This window comes from Camellia sinensis, chromosome 7 (assembly GCF_055761805.1).
Source record: "Camellia sinensis isolate YWXY chromosome 7, ASM5576180v1, whole genome shotgun sequence".
Classification (NCBI taxonomy): Eukaryota; Viridiplantae; Streptophyta; class Magnoliopsida; order Ericales; family Theaceae; genus Camellia; species Camellia sinensis.
The window spans coordinates 101,466,113-101,481,826 of NC_138967.1; the positions used below are offsets into that span (position 1 = coordinate 101,466,113).

Consider the following 15,714-nt stretch of genomic DNA (forward strand, 5'->3'; position numbering starts at 1 on the left):
TTCACAGAGGAATGATGTTTGAATTAGAGATTGGTCTTCATGGGATTTGGTTAGTGAATGATTGTTTAGGATTAGTCTTACCTTTTGAATAAGGAGGATGAAGATTTCGGGAAGTTGTATGTTGATACAATCCTTCCATTTTTGTCATTGCAATCATGTGCATCCATCTTCATTTTCTGATTCATTTTCCTATCCAAAAAAAATTATATATATATATATATATATATATATACTTAGCAAAGCATAGAGGAAGAGAAGAGAAGAGAAGAAAAGGGGAGAGGAGAGAGAAGGGATCGCCACTAATGAGGATTGTTGCTAATTTGATTAAAAAACACGTGGCATTAATATAGCAGTGGGATAGAGGATTGGTACTGTAACATTTCTATTTTTGAATACTTTAATCTGAATTAGTATAAAATAGTTAAATTGATATTGAAAAAAAATATTTAATTTTACAATTATATATATCCAAATGTAATTTAATTAAGGATCATACTCTGTAATCAAAATAAAAAAATAAAAAATAAAAAAAAAAAGATGACCTATGTAATTATGTCAACTCATGAGCCATAAGGTAATAAGGCGTAAAGGGTTGCATGAGCTGTCCCTTTTGGGTTATCCATTAATCAATGAATCTATATAGGGAAGAAATGTGGCATTGCCTTAGGCAAGCAACGTGGTAATCACCCTGCAACGTGGGAGGTCTATCAATAGGATAATTATAGTAGCTACGGTGAGAAGCTTGGCATAAATAATTAGGGCTGAGCAAGGAATCCGTGAAATCCGTAATCCGATCCAGTCCAGTCCAATCCGATAGGTTTGGATTGGTTTTTTGAATCCGTGGTTCGGTTCCGGATTGAATAATTAAAAATCCGTAGTTCACGGATTGGTTCCGGATTGAATCCCACGGTTCCGGATTGGAACCGATCCGGACCGTATACAAATAGTCTATATTTTTATTATACATCCTCCCCCATAGTATCTTTTCTTATTCTATGTAAAATCTAAACTCAAACCTAAAATCGTATAATATCTTCTTTTATTACTTTTGTTTGTTAGTTTTAAGTTTTAATTTGCAATGGTCTAAATACTTATGATGAAACCAGTTTTCTTATGGTTGTTTAAATTCTAGAACAGTATGTCGTTATTATAAAAAAATATGTTGCTATTATGGAACTAATATAGCGCTATGTTTATATTTTTATGAAATTCAAGTGTTATATATATATTTTTGTTATTTAATTATGTGAATCCGTGGTCCTAAACCGATCCAATCCGTATTTAAATGGATTGGTTCGGATTGGTTCCATGATTTAAACGGATTGGATTGGTTCCAATTTTTTAGGAACCGTAAATAACGGATTGGTCCTGGTTTTATCCCAATCCGGTCCAATCCGGACCATGCTCACCCCTATAAATAATGAATTGAGCTCATAACTGGGAGCAAGGAAAAAGAAGAGTGAGAAAGTAATCTAGACAGTGGTGAAAGAGTCATAGCCGAAGGAGAAAAGGAAAGAATTCATATTAAGGCGTGTTATATTATATTTTGAATTATTATAATATGTTTTGTATATATTTTGATTTATTATAATTTATTTTATATAATTTATATTTTATTAGTTATATTAATATAAGTTATGTTTTATAAATATTTTAATTACGTGAATTAATTTCTTAATTTTATTGTTTAAAATGAAACCTGTTGATATATTTATTTATATTTTAAAAAATATTTGATAATGACCTTATAAATAATTATGTTTTATAAGTATCACTACGGGAGTCTCATGTCTTAGGGGACTTAAATAATCACTGGCCTTTGTTTTATACAGAGCAAAGTGTTGTGCAGAGATAAGTGTTTCACCATTGTGGGAGCCACCTCTATAATCCGTACGAGCCACCTCTTGAATCTGTACCTCTGTTCTGATTGTCACTCCTGTGACCTCTGTTCTGTTTTGTTCGGTACCGTGATTATGGTTATTTATTTACATAATCTCAGTTTTGCTACTTAAATAATTATTTGTTCAGACTAAGTTATCTTAAATATTTTAGTTACATAACCATCCATGGTTATTTTGTGTCTTTTATACGCTTGGTATAATATTTCTCACTCTGTCATGTGCTTATAGCTGTTTACTAATTTTCAATAAACAATGCAATTCAGGTATAATTTTTGAAAAGTCTTAGACGTGGGACTGCGGAATAGACACACACAGTACTTTTATGATATTTTTATATGTAAATATCGGCCTTTTAGTCAATAAATTTTGTAATAAAAATAGAAACTCTAATGGTTATTTTGATACATTCACTTAAATATTATTTCTACTTGCGTTTATTAATTTGTTCAAAAATTAATTAAAAATAACATCAGTTACTGACCATCACGATACTTAACCCTTGAATACGAAAAGCAAATCGCGACCGGTACAGCAACTTGGGACAGAAAATCTCAACCCAAGAGGGAGAGAATAGAGGGGGAAAAAATAGGACTGGGAACTGTAACTGGCGTGCTTTACAAAAAAAAATAAAAAAATAAAAAATAAATAAATAAATGTCAACTATCTTATTCAGACTTAAATTGATATAACAACTTTCATACCCAATAATTACAATTTTTATTCACAACGATTTGAACCTTTTTTTTTTTTTTCTTTTTATGAACTTTTTTTTCATTTTCTTTTTATGCTAGTAAATATTGCCACATGGGGACTTCAAATTAGTCGTCAAGTTGTGCCAAATTAAATACAAATAATAAGATATATAAATATGTATATTCACTTCATATATATATATATATATATATATATTAAAAATAATATTTTTCTCATTCTTAAGTGACATATTCTAAAGACTTATTTTTTTTAAACTGTAAAGGGTTCAAGATGAACAGTGATTAAGAGAGTGATTAGAGAGACAAAATTATGTCAATGGTCCAACAAAGTCGAAATGGCTAGAGAAATGAGTCAACAAAAATCTAAAAAATTAGAGAGTGAGTAATTAGGTGAGGGTGGAGCAAGTGGTTCAAGAAGAAAATAATAACAGTGCACAAATGGGTAGCATTTCCCAAGTTCCTAAAAATCCTCTTCTTGGATCTTGCGAAATGGGCCCTATTTATAGCCTTCTCCTTGGCACCAAAGGATACCAAGTGGCCAAATAAAGTGAGAGCATGTGTCTCTGATAATCACATGACCACTAGGCTGAAGTTGTTGTGTGTCCCTCTACATGTATTATGTACTATTTGTTTGGCACCGATGCCTCAACAAGCACTTTGCGGTAAGAGTGTTTGCCGCTACAACTTGCCTCTCCAGCTTGAACCTCAACAAGTGCACTTGTGGCGGTAATGTTTGCCGCTGCACTTGTCTTTTTAGTTCGGTTTAGCCAAGACATGCCTTTTCAGGACTTCATAGCTTGCTATTAGCTATATTCGTGTTCACTTTAGCGACGCCTCCACCCTTAGCCGCTTAACCACAAACTCCTCAGCTTTTTAGAGCGAAGGCCACAGCCAAGCTTGCTATCAGCCATGTTGTGCCTTAGTACGAAACCTAAGGGAATTTCCTTGGTCTTGTCTATGCAACTAAGGTAGGTCCATGACTTGGGTAATGGAAATGAAGTCCTTTACTTTTGGCCTACCATGCATCTTAGCGAGGTCACCGCGGTATACTGGTACTTTTGGGTCTGCTATCAACTCCAACCTGTAAGCTTTGGGACCTGCTATCAACGCCAAGCTAGTAAGCTTTGGGACCTGCTATCAGCGCCAAGCTAGTAAGCTTCGAGGTCTACTATCAACACCAAGCTAATGATGACTTTAGGGGGCCTATTATCAACCTTAGGCTACTAATGCCTTGCGGCCTGCTATCGATGCCAAGCATTAGCCTCTACTTGTGGAGGGAAAACTTCTCTCAAAAGCTACTATCATCTTGGTGGGGTGTTCCCTCTGCAAGTTAGTTGTGGCAGTTGTAGTTGCTACGGTGACTGTTTCCCGTGGCAAGTTCAAATGGCGGCGCCGACAATATTAGAAATAGCAGCGCCGACAGAGTACCTCCGCAACTTGACAGTTACAAGTGTTGCCTCTGCAAATTAGTTCCTCCGGTTTTCTCTTTCTCAGTAACTTGACAATACTTGAGACGGTGGTGCTGACAAACTAGGAATGGTAGCGCTGAAACAAAGTGCCTCAGCAACTTGACCTCTGCAAGTGCTGCCTCTGCAACTTGACTTAGACATTTTCCTTCATGGAGTTTGTTTGGACCTTTGGCGGGTCGGACGTAATCCGACCTACTGTTCACCCACTTTTCTTGGGCTTTGGCCTATACTCCTTGAATCATTCTTGGTCGCCTAACAGGGGTGACCTCCGCACTTAGGTCCATACTTAATTTCGATCTTAATTTCTAACCCTCTACATAAAGAAATCCACATCAACATGCATTTTTCATTTACATATAAAGTTCTACACAAACTCAATTTCAATTATACTAATCAATTTTATATGGATTCTATTTGAGAAATACTTATTTTTCATGTATATAATTATAATTTAATTATTATGATATTTGAAAAAAATTATCTTGATATACAAATAAATAAATAAGACAGAATGTGTTTAATTATATGTATCGCACAGATTAAATTAATTTTCTTTTATATGTTTTGTCTATCTTATTAATGTCTTAATATTAATTTATATTTAATTATATATATATATATATATAAAAGTAATATTTACCCTCAAAATTTCTCTCTTTCCTACGTGGCATATCTCTCTTTTGTTTTTTTTTTTTTTTTTTATTTGTTTTATTTTTAAGTGTCACGTAACATACCCTTATACTTAATTATTTCTAAAATCCAATATTTAAAAGACTTCTACTTAATCTAAACTACTCATAAATAAAAATTAAAATAATTATACGTACTAAAAAATATTTTACGAATTAATTTTCTTCTACTTTTTTCACTTTTATTCAAGTATTCAATTTTTATATTAAAATTAGATACATTTCTTCTTCTTCTTCTTCTTCTTCTTCTTCTTCTTCTTCTTCTTTTTCTTTTTTTTTTTTCTTATTTATATTTTATTATTAATTTATATTGAGTTTCCTATTTAACATGAAATTGTTAACTAAGAAAAATTTATATTTAATTTAAACTTTATATACATATATGTAATTATATATATTATGTACAAATAGTTTTAAAATAGATATTAAAGAAAAATCAATACTCAACATAATTAATCTAACCGCAACATACTTATATTTAACTTTTTAAAATAATTTTTTTTATAACTTTCATTCCAACTTTTTTTTATTATAAATGTCCAATTGAATGAAAAAATAAATAATTAGAATCACTTTTAATTGTATGTTACTACTTTTTTTTTCCAATTTAACTATTATTATTAACGTCAAATTAAGTGTTTATTTTACTATTTTATAATTTAATATCATATAATATCATTATATATTTATTTCAGTTACAACTTTATAGCCTGGTAGGGCTAAGATTATTAAAATATACATAAATAATTGAAATAAAATTATTATATATACCTGTTTAAATAACAGTTTTATAGAACAATAAGGTTAAGATTATCAAAATAAATAATTAGAATCATTCTTTAATTTTAAATGATTTTTTTCTCCAATTTAATCACTATTTTTAATATTAAAATGAATATTTATTTTATTATATTGAAATTAAGTACAAAAGTATCATATATATACATATATATATATATATATATATTTAAACTACAGTTTCATAATTTAACAGAATGAAAATTGCAATGAATATTTTGAAATATATTTTTTAAATAGTTCTATATATAATCCATAGATATATACATAAATAATTCAATTTAAATTATTATTTATTTATTTATTATGAAAAAATTAATATTATTCTTTTGCATACATTGCAACATATTTTTAAAAATAATTTATATATAGGTATATATAAACAATTTAATTTAATTTTATAAAATATTATTTAAAAAGAAAAAAAAATTAACTCGTACATCGCACGAGTCAACTACTAATTTATTTTAATAAAAGTAATCTCTAATCAAAGGATAATTGTCTACCTAAAAAAAAAAAGGAAAAATGTTATGGATTCTAAATAATTTATTAAATTTCTCACATAGACGTGAAATCCACACAAATCCACTTGTGTTTGGATCCCATATCTATGTAAGAGATTTGGTAAAAAATTTAATAAATTATTTGAAGTCCTAACATAGTTCTAAAAAAAAATAGGGAAATTTAGCCAAAATGTTTCCATTGGAACCTTGTTAGGTAAAAAGGGCAATCCAATCTATTTTACTTCATAAACCTTCCGAGGAAGAGATGCATAATTGAGTAAGGGTAGAGTAAAAAAAAAAAATTTCTTTTTTCTTGAACAATATTACCCATGTATATATATATATATATATATATCTTACAGAACTCTTTTGACAAGAAACATTTTTATTTTATTTTATACAATTTTAAAAATGTTGTGTATTTGTATTTTTAATTGGTTCATCTAGTATTTACTCTATTTTTTGTAACAATAAAATATTATTGTGAACTAAAATAATATGTTATTGTGAGACATAATAACATGTTACTGTTTACATCAATTTTGACGGTATTTTTTAAAATATTTTTTAAGAATTTCATATTTATATAAATCTTATTTGATAGATTTTGATGAGACAATTTTTAAAATATTAATTTTATTAAAAATTAACATTTAAATTAAAAGATATATTATTTTAAAATTTAAAATATTAAATTACTCACTAAATACATTTTGATTATATTAATATATATTTAATTTTTTATGAATTTTTTTTATACATCTTCTTAATAGATTAAGAAAATTGTTTGAGACCACTAAAACAATAAGCTCTAATAGCTCTAAAAACATTGTGCCCCTAATTGATTTGATGTTTTGCTCTTTGTTTTTTTTTTTTTTTGGACTACCAACTCATTAGAACTGATTTAGTGGTCTTTTTTTAAGTGGATCTATCACCACGGATACATTAAAGTTGTTTTATGAAAAAACTTTGACCAAATTTCAAAAAAAAAAAAAGAGAAAAAGCGAACAACCAACTACCACCACGTGGTCCAACCAAGGACGGTTGCGGATGTTGACCGTCTTCACTCCACCTCGACGCCACGTGGATTTCGATTAGACCTTTGCTGGTGTTTGGAAAGTTTGTGTGTTGGGTTTTTTTTTTTTTTTTTTATTAAAAGACAAATTTTTGTAAAATTAAAAAATAAAATCAAACAAAATATCACATCTAATCTCATAATTATTTTACTTTTTCTCTCACAAATATTACATACAATAAAAAAAAATATAACTATCTTCCCAAACACTAAAAAAATTTTATCCAATAATATTCTACAACTAAAAAAATATACATAAAAACCTACTTTCCAAACACTCACAAAATATGCTTAATATTAAGATATGTTAATAGTTAAAAGTGGTACTACATGTATCAATTAATATATTAATATTTGTTATGATATTATTATTGATTTTACTCATTATTTAAATTACAAATACTAAAAATATCTTAAATTATAATATATCATCAATTAAGACACTAATTAATATATCAATTGGTGCATATATACATATTAACATTTTTTTTTATAAAACATTACTTTGACCCTTGGGATCTCTCTCCATGATCTTTCTTTCCAATAATAAGACTAATAAGAATACCAAAATTTTTATCGAACATTTTATATGAAGTAGATTCCACATAAGTATGGAGTTTATATTAATGTGTGATATTTAGTAAAAATTTTAGAGTATTTAACATTTTTTTTCTTATAATTGCTAGGGTTCTACTTAAAAATTATTTTATTTACACATTATTTTGAATATATATAAATAATATAGAAAATATAATTAATCCAAATATATGAATTATATAATAAAAAGGTATAATGACGCATCCAAAATAATGAATTTCACTATTCTATCCGTCAAGAGGATATGAAGAGATTGAGACATGCCAATTATTTTTTATTTTTTTATTATTATTTTTTCTTTACAGAAAAATCCTCCTACTCTCCCGCAGGTTCAAGGCGGCGTCTCTTGAGGAGATCACAGGGTGTCCTATTGTCTGTTCCAAGTAAGAGACTATAACATGAAAGTTTGTTCTCACCTCTCAAAGTAAGCTTGAGACAAGCTTAAGACATGCTAATTAGTATTAACTGATTAAGCAACCTAAAAAAATATGACAAATTATAATTGGTAAGAGATATGACATTGCCAATAATTTTTCTGATCTTTGGGTTCTCCTCCTACGCGTTTGTCGCCGCCCTCGTTTGCTTCGCCGCCAATCAAAACAGTCAACAGCTCCACCATTAGTCTGTCTGTTTCTCCACCTAATCCTTATTATTAATATTGTAGCATTGTTATTGTTTTATTTTATATATAAAACCCAATCGTGATCTTATATATATCTGCTCCATCCCTTTATCCCTCATAGTATTGTATTGTGGTAAGATAGAATAGACAGATAGATAGATAGATCTGTTTTCAACATGAATCACTACAATCAAAACCAGCCTCAAGGTATGTTTTTTGCACCCTTTTTTTTTAATTTCCTTGGGAGATCGTTTTCTCATAGTTTGTCTTTCAAATTCGGTCTTTTTAGTTTTTCGGTTTATTTATTGAGATATTGGTTTTTTTTTTTTTTTTTGAAATTAAATTAACAGTTGCATATCCTCCACCTGGCACTGCATACCCAGCAGCAGTAGCACCACCACCACCAGCAGGTTATCCCATGAGAGATGATCAAGTTCAACACCATAACCAACAACCTCTACCCCAAACCCAATCCAGGGGTGATGGCTTCTGGAAGGGATGGTGAGTCATAACCACCCCCCACCCCCTCCACCCCAACTCTCTCTCTCTCTCTCTCTCTATATATATATATATAATAATGTAGAGTAAATTATAAATAGGATAGATTGTTTTACGTGATTTGAAAAATTATAAATAATTTATTGTCAGAATTTTTTATTTTATAAAATTAAATAAAAAAATAAAATTTATAATTATTCTCTTATATAATAATAAAATTACTTAAATTATTAATTAAAATATATTTCTAACATCATTAAAAATCGTTAATTGATTTCATAATTTATTAATAAATGAGCGATTTATTATGAAATTAAAAACTGTAAGAGTGAAATTTAATTTTTAGAACCACATGATGGATGATTCATAGTTTAATCAAAATTCATGTGTATTTGTGATTTACCCTATAATATATTAGAAGAGAATGATGAGTAGATGTACAATTTAAAAAAGGGATAATTATTGTTCTGTGTTTCTTTAAAAAATAATTACAGATTTATTGAAAATTTTATATCTTAAATTTATTAAAATAGATAATTTTTATTATTAATTTATAATTATTTTTTTAGAATTACAGTTGTCCGTAATTTCTTTAAAAAAATAATGGGTGTTTTATGAGGTTGTTGTGAATCTCTTTGTATGTCAATCTTTGTGAGGGGGAAGTTTGGATATTGAATCACAAAGACTGAAAGGTTGAGTAGCTTTACATCTTGAAAATCTCTTCTTAAATAGTGTTTTCTAGCTGATTCATGAATTTTAGAATTAGGTATAACTCATCTTAGATTAGAACAAAACATTCTCTAGACATGAGTTGTCTTGTCTCAATCCTTAAATACATACACAAAGATTACTATTGCATAAACTATTATATCTAAAATCACATAAATCAAACGCAATACGAGATTGAACATTAAAACCGATTATATATAAATAGAAAAATGCTAACAAGTGCTCGGGAGAATTGTTTAATGTTGAGAAGTGTTAAAAAAATTCTTAAAAATATGTAAAAATATTTAAAAGTGTATAGATTTCAATAAAAGTGTATTGAAATTTATGAAAAATGTATTTTATCTTTTACTTGTGTCCTAAGCAATGTCAGAACTAAAAATTCAAAATAGAAGGGGCACCTATTACTCACATCATTGAAAGGAGAAAAAAAATCCACCATAAACAACAAGAAGATACTATTGAATGTATAAATTTTTTTTGTTTTTGGTCCATTGTTGAGATTTAATATTACAATTATCATGAGAATTACATCAATATAGCTTAGAAATCTACAATCAATAACTCAGCTGGATTTATGATTAACAAATTCAACGCTATCAACTCAACAAAAAATCTCACAATAGAGAAAACAATAAACTAAACGAATCTCATGATAAGAATGAAATATTCACTTAATTCAATTCTTACCATTAACTTTTCAATTTTGAGTATAAAAGACTGAACAATATATATATATATATATATATAATAGAGCACTTTTAAAAATTTTAAAATGTAAAAGAATTTTACATGATTTAAGGAAAGGGCACTATTATAATTTTATAAAAAACAAATTAAATATAAATTTTATATATAAGAGAAATAGTGTAAATATGAAAAGCCTAGGGGGGCAAATGAACCCCCTGATCCTTATTCCCTCCGCCTCAGGTCCTAAAGACATTTGTTAACAAGACTTATATAAATAATCGTCCATGTTATACAACCACCATATTAACTAATCAATCCTAAAATAATACAACAAATCAAAATTACTTGGTTAAACACTTTATGGAAGAAGTTTAGTTGTCCATAGAGAATGTGAAGAATGCCATAAATGTGGAGAACTACATTCTTAGAACCTTAGCTTGCATCCCTCTTGCCTCTTGTGCCATTTTTGAATAATTGAAGAACCTTTTTAGACTTTCTAGTGCGTCATGCGCTTGGGCTCACCAATGCCTGGGCTCACTCAGATAGTGAACCTGGGCTCACCATGACTTGCGCCCAAGTGCACCTCAACAGTCGAACAGTTTCCTTCTTATTTTGTTTGGTCTCATCTTGCGATCCTTTAATCTTTTCATTTTTTTGAGAACGTTTAATCTTTTCATTTAAACTCACTTTCATTGCAAGGACTCGAATAACCTGCACAACATGCAAATCTATTAGAATAATCAAATAACGGTAATTACAGGCTTAACAAATGTAGTTTAGGGGGCCTAACCTATTAGATAATTTGGAAATAAGAAAAAATGAATTGTAATTCTCTCCATTACATTATCCAAAGCAAGTGTAATGATCTTTTCATAATTTAAAATAATTATAAATTTGAAAATCTTCCAGGATCAAAGTTTGGAAAAAATCGTAATATAAACACCAAGTCATGTTTTACTTAATATAATAGAATATAAACAATATAATATATAGTGGAGAAAGTTAATACTCATTTAATGGATTGTTAACAAGTGCCTTAAGACCCTATATATATATTGTGGATAAATTACACTAATCTGTCCTGACATTTGAAGAAAATACAGAGAATCCTATAGTTTTGGTATAGTTATATTGAGATCTCTTAAAGTTTTAATTCATATAACACATAGCCAATTTTCATCAGTATTTTGTTAGTCATATAAATAGCAAAAAGGGAAATTCTATAATACACCCTATTTTGGGGTGTATACCATATGCCCGAGCTATAATATTTGTGATCTTTAGTTATGAATCATTTTACTATTAATTATGATTTATTATGAAATTGGTTATGATCTATTATAACTATTATTTTGCTATGATTCAAAATGTTTTAGTAATACCTTAGGTAGTGTTTGGTTATGACTCATTATTTTTTTTAGTTATGATTGAAAATGATTTAATTAGGAATATCACAAATGTCATAATTTTCACATTGAGGGTGTGTATATAGTAGCATGACCCATAGAAAAATGATGATGTCATAAATTTACCATGAAATATATGTGTGTATATATATATATATATATTAATCATTGCAATTTTACACTATTTGCATTAGTTTTAGTTTCTTTAACCTTACTAACAGAGACATTAATATAATTATATCAAAATTGTGAAATACTTGTATTTTCTCTACAGAAAACTAGGAGTCCATAATTTTGCCCAAAATAATATGCGAGTGAGATTCATTTATTGTATTGTGAGGTCATGGTTTAGATGAACTGGTTTCACACAATAAATTTTTTTATTGTAATTTTTGGAATTGTAGCATTGAAGTTTTCTCCATAGTAGCACTGTTGTGTAACTCGAATTTGAGCTTGACCCGAATGGCTCGAAACTCATCTTGTCGGTCGTCTGGCCGGTCATTCGGCGAGAAGGCTGATAGCCGCGGTTGTCACCGTGACAACCACGGTAGACAAGTGTTTCACTCGGTTGTCCGGGTGGTTGTCCTGTGAACACCCATTCGGGCCAATCGAGCCCCTCCTTTTCGAGCTATAAGGCATTTCTGTTCTCCATACTAGTGTAATATATATAGCCTCGTTTAGGAATTTATCTATTTTAGTTGATTTTTTAACTATTTTATGAGATAAGAAAAAAAATTGTGTTTGGGATGATTTGTAATTTTTTTGCTGTTGAATAGATGGTTGTGAGAGAGAAATTAATTAATTGATGTGTAGAATGTGAGATTTTGTATTAATTATTTTAGCTTTTTTTTTTTAAAAAAAAATTATTTATCTTTATTAACTATTTTGACTAAAAAAAAAAAAGAGACTATTCCCCAACATGGCCTATGTGTGTGTTTATGGTGATGATGTTTATTCTTTGTTTCGAATGCAGTTGTGCTGCCTTGTGTTGCTGCTGTGTATTGGACGCCTGTTTCTGATCTGAGGATGGATTGATGTATTTCGTTGTCAAACTCTCACATGTCATATTTATTATTATATCGCAATGTTGTATTTTTGGATTGTTATTTGTCTAATAAAAAGCGACATCTGGATTGTTTAATTCTCTCAATTCTCTTGACACGGTTTACTCTCTTGTTCTATTCTCCTTTTTATTTTATGATATCATTACAGGGTTTTGGTGCGAAAATAAAAATAAAAATGTGTAAAGGTAAGAGAGAGCAAGAAGCTCTTGTAATTTGTTTGATTAAAAGAGATGAGAATAGTGTTGAAGGGGAGATTTTAATTCAATTGCTAATTGGCTGTTTGAGAGTGGTGAGCCCAAATTGTTTACATATACAGGAGACACAAGAAATGGAATGGATGTTGCTGTTTTGAGTTTTGGTGGGCCTGATTTTGGATTTATCTTAATCATTCAAACTATTCAATGTATAGAACTCGTTCAATATATCATTCTTATAAAAATTATGTTCATTGGACATCAATAGGAAATTATTTATATATATTTATAACAAGAAAAATGCTTGAGAGCTCTAAATTGGGAGCACTAAAGGAGCTCTAGAGAGTGGGTCCTACTGACTGATGTGATGTTTTGGCCTTAAGTTTTTTTTTTTTCTTTTTTTTTTTTTTGAATTTTCACCTCATTAATGGTCCATTAGTGCTCCCAAATTAGTGGAATGTATCATTGTTGTTATAACAAATTCAACAATTAATTATATAAGAAAATTCAAACAACACTCGTGCAAGCACATTAACAACCACAACATTTAGTAGTCTCAAAATGAAATTAAAATAAACAAAGATAAATGCACTTGGGATATTTGTTTCCCGTTAGCATTGAGTGTAATGATGACACCATTATACGCTGAGTTACTGACCGATAAAAAGTCTCAAATGAATGAAGTGGATAATTTTTGTCTCTTACTAACTCAACAATATTATAGTCTCTATCACAAATCAAAATTGTCTATTGAATGATGATACTTTACATGGTATTATCATTATATTCAATATGTACTTCAGATCAATCCATATTTTGGTTTTATTTTTATGTGTCTCAGAATACTTATTACTAAGATCATAAATAAATGGTATAAGAACGTGCCTAGAGAAAGAAATATTTAATATTTTCCTTACCTTAAATAAGGATTAGTACAAAAATGCTAAACATAAAATGCCTACAGAAGAGGAAAAATTTGTCTCCTCAAAGTTTTGTCAAGCCTTCGAGGAGAGTTGTTGAATGCCTAGTGCAAAGTGCTCAAAGTGAACACACACATACCATATATAGGGAAATTATATTATACACACTGTTCCATATGTTCTAGTTACAACGTTTGTGATATTTGGTTATGGCTTATTACGGTGTTAGTTATGACTTATTTAGAGCATCTCCAACGTTGTATTTTTTTTCCACCAAATTTGAGTAAAAATTTCATTTGATATCATGCGCTCCAACAAAGAATTTTGAACTTTCATCAAAATACTGGACGACCGAGCAGATGTTCGACTGGTCGACCGGCCAGTGTAATTTTTTCACAAACTTTTGTAAGGAGATGCTCATCCGGAGGAACAACCGGCCGGACATCCGGCCGATCGTCCGATAGTGAAAATGACCTGCAACTCCAACGCTTATGAACAGTAAATTGATGAAAGCTCCCAGCCATTCTCAATTTGGCAAAAGATTTAACATATCTTTGATTTGATGCTTATCTAGTAAAACAATATTGGAGCAACAAAAGGGGCATTTTTTCATTAAATTTAAATTTGATGAAAAAATTGGTGAAACGTTAGAGATGGTCTTATACACATTGTGGTGTTAATTATGACTAATTGTGATATTAGTTATGACATTATTTTGGTTAAAATTCAAAAACTCTTTAGTTATACTTTATATGGTGTTTAGTTATGACGCAATTTTATTTTTGAGTTATGATCCTAAAAGGATTTAATTATGACATTTGGGCCACGTTTGTTTGGCGGATTAGGTTGGATGAGATTATTAGTAAGAAGATTGGTAGTGAAGAAATTGTTAATGTATAGATTGTTAGTGAGGGGAGTAAGTAAAAGTGTATTTGTTTTGATGATAGTGTGAGAGATGATTAGTGATTAGATTGTTAAATTATTTTTATATAAAATAAATAAATAAATTATTTCTATATTAAAAAAACTAAAATAAATAGGTGCACTTGGTAAAAAAAAAAGAAATTATATAAAATAGACAAAATCCCCTCACTATTTTTCTAATATCACCTAAAATTCATCCAAGCTAATCCCCTTACATAGGGGGATTACTAAGCTTCCTTCACTACTAATCCTATGACATTTTGTTGCATCCAAACAAGGGTTTGGTGGGTCCCACAAATTGCTAATCCAATCCACCCTCTCAAACCCCCAATCAAACATGGCCTTGTGGTAATCAACTCTACAAATATCATAACTTGCATACGATACACGCCTTTTAAGAATGTGTACCATAACATTACCCTATATATATATATATATATATAGGAGGATCCCCTTCAATTCAGATTTTGGATTGGAGAACATCGTTTGGGCACGTGAGGCCCATCACGGGCCCTGTTGCGATGATCCAAACTACTCATTTTGTTGGGCACTTTATCTATTTCATTTACACAAAAATTAGGTTGATCTGATAACTATAACTTATTCAATTTATCGCGTTTTTAATCCAAAAAAAATTTATAATTTATTTTTAAAAACACAAATTTTTTTGGGTTAAAAATGCAATAAATTGAATAAGTTATAATTATCAAATCGCCCTAATTTTTTGTGTAGATCAAATGCACAAAGTGCCCGACAAAATAAACAGCTCGAATCATCACAACGGAGCTCGTGGTGGGCCTTACAGGCCCAAACAATGCCTTCCAATTCAAAATCTAGATTGGAGCAGATCCTCCTTCATATAGATATATATTGCATCAATCGTGGTTTTGATCATCATCTTGAACTGTAACGATCCATAATTTTT

The 15,714-nt window shown here is 29.4% G+C and overlaps 1 protein-coding gene across 1 annotated transcript; it reads left to right on the forward strand.

Moving 5' to 3' along the window:
- Nucleotides 1-8,208: 8,208 nt before the first annotated feature.
- On the forward strand, nucleotides 8,209-12,828 carry LOC114307354 (protein CYSTEINE-RICH TRANSMEMBRANE MODULE 6). Its single transcript, XM_028252747.2, has 3 exons — nucleotides 8,209-8,574; nucleotides 8,718-8,868; nucleotides 12,661-12,828. Exons 1-3 carry the CDS (start codon nucleotides 8,544-8,546, stop codon nucleotides 12,704-12,706), a joined length of 228 nt encoding a protein of 75 aa, XP_028108548.2. The 5' UTR covers nucleotides 8,209-8,543; the 3' UTR covers nucleotides 12,707-12,828.
- Nucleotides 12,829-15,714: the final 2,886 nt, after the last annotated feature.